Here is a 1,365-nt window from a genome sequence, read left to right on the forward strand (position 1 = left end):
CGTGGAGAATAGATGAAAGAATAAATATATAAAAATGAAAAACTTGATCATATATATATATATATATATTTTAAATTTTAAGAATAATTAATGTCAATACACGTGGTACTAAAATAATAATTTATTTAGTTATGTTTCTGTTGCACGCTACAGTAGGGAAAAAAAAAAGAAGAAGACAGAGAAGAGAAAGGGTTTTTAATGGTATGATTTATTTATATTTTATTATTTAAAATGAGAATAATACTAGGGTAAAATAAAAGTAGCTTCAAACGAGAGTGCAGCTCTCCCATAAGCAGATCTGTGTTCATATATATATATATATATATTTATGTATTGAAGGAAGAAGGTATTCACGTTTTACAGCACCAGAGTGTTATTGCTGTTGCATAGGAGTATCAGACATTCACGAAGAACAGAGAGAAGGAGAGCGACGATGTCTGGTGTGTGGGTTTTCGACAAGAACGGTGTGACGAGGCTGATAACAAACCCTACAAAGGAATCCTTCGAGCAGAAAGATCCGAAACATCCTGGTACAGCCACCGCACCAGGTGCCAGACCAAGAGTCTTGGTCTATCTCCCAAGCAACCAGGTCATTCGTTCCTACACGGAACTTGAGCAGCGACTCACCGAACTCGGATGGACTCGCTACCGGGACTCAGACTGCTCCGACCTCATCCAGTTCCACCGCTCTGACACCTCTTCACATCTCATATCCCTCCCCAGAAGCTTCTCTAACTTTAAGCACTTCCATTTGTACGACATCGTCGTTAAAAATCGCGCTTTCTTTCAGGTTCGTGACCCCACTACGCTATACCAAGCCTAGACGACAGATGTGAATCTAAAAATTCATGCAAACTGCTTATATTTTCCACCATCAAATCTTACCTTCTCCTAGTTAGCTTCAAAAATGTCCTTATCAGTCCCTACCACCCTACCCTAACATGCATTTTCATATCCCACCCTCTTTGTTTTTCACTCTGTCTCTTCTACATGTATTTGCTGTTTCCTTGGTTCAAGGTTGTTGTAGTAGCTAATTGAATTCAGGCTTGTAATGGTTGAACTTGCACGTGATAAAGATATCTTTTAGAGAAAGAAATTCTCCAGCACTATTCTATTAAATGTGAATTAAATTCATGTGTGTCAACTAATTAATTTGCTTACCGAGTTGTTTGATCTGAGTATTGAAAGAGACCGGAGCGTAGCATAGATAAGTGAAACGAAATGAAATTCCGAGGGTATAGATAGAGTTCAGGTGGGGTAGCTAGGTTCTGGCCTTTTTGGTTTATGCATTAATTATTATGACTGAACATTGCATGCAGAAGTTACCTTAAAACCCTAAGATGTTCATTAATTAATGTAGGAAAG

The 1,365-nt window shown here is 37.9% G+C and overlaps 1 protein-coding gene across 1 annotated transcript; it reads left to right on the forward strand.

The window, feature by feature from the left end:
• The first annotated feature begins 266 nt into the window (after positions 1–266).
• LOC108333601 (flowering-promoting factor 1-like protein 2) lies at positions 267–1,123 on the forward strand. Its single transcript, XM_017569071.2, has one exon. It carries the CDS (start codon positions 434–436, stop codon positions 821–823), a length of 390 nt encoding a protein of 129 aa, XP_017424560.1. The 5' UTR covers positions 267–433; the 3' UTR covers positions 824–1,123.
• Positions 1,124–1,365: the final 242 nt, after the last annotated feature.

This window comes from Vigna angularis, chromosome 11, assembly GCF_016808095.1.
Source record: "Vigna angularis cultivar LongXiaoDou No.4 chromosome 11, ASM1680809v1, whole genome shotgun sequence".
NCBI classification, from domain to species: domain Eukaryota; kingdom Viridiplantae; phylum Streptophyta; class Magnoliopsida; order Fabales; family Fabaceae; genus Vigna; species Vigna angularis.

Coding starts and splice junctions, on each gene's coding strand:
- LOC108333601 (XM_017569071.2), top strand. CDS start 434: ATGTCTGGTGTGTGGGTTTTCGACAAGAACGGTGTGACGAGGCTGATA.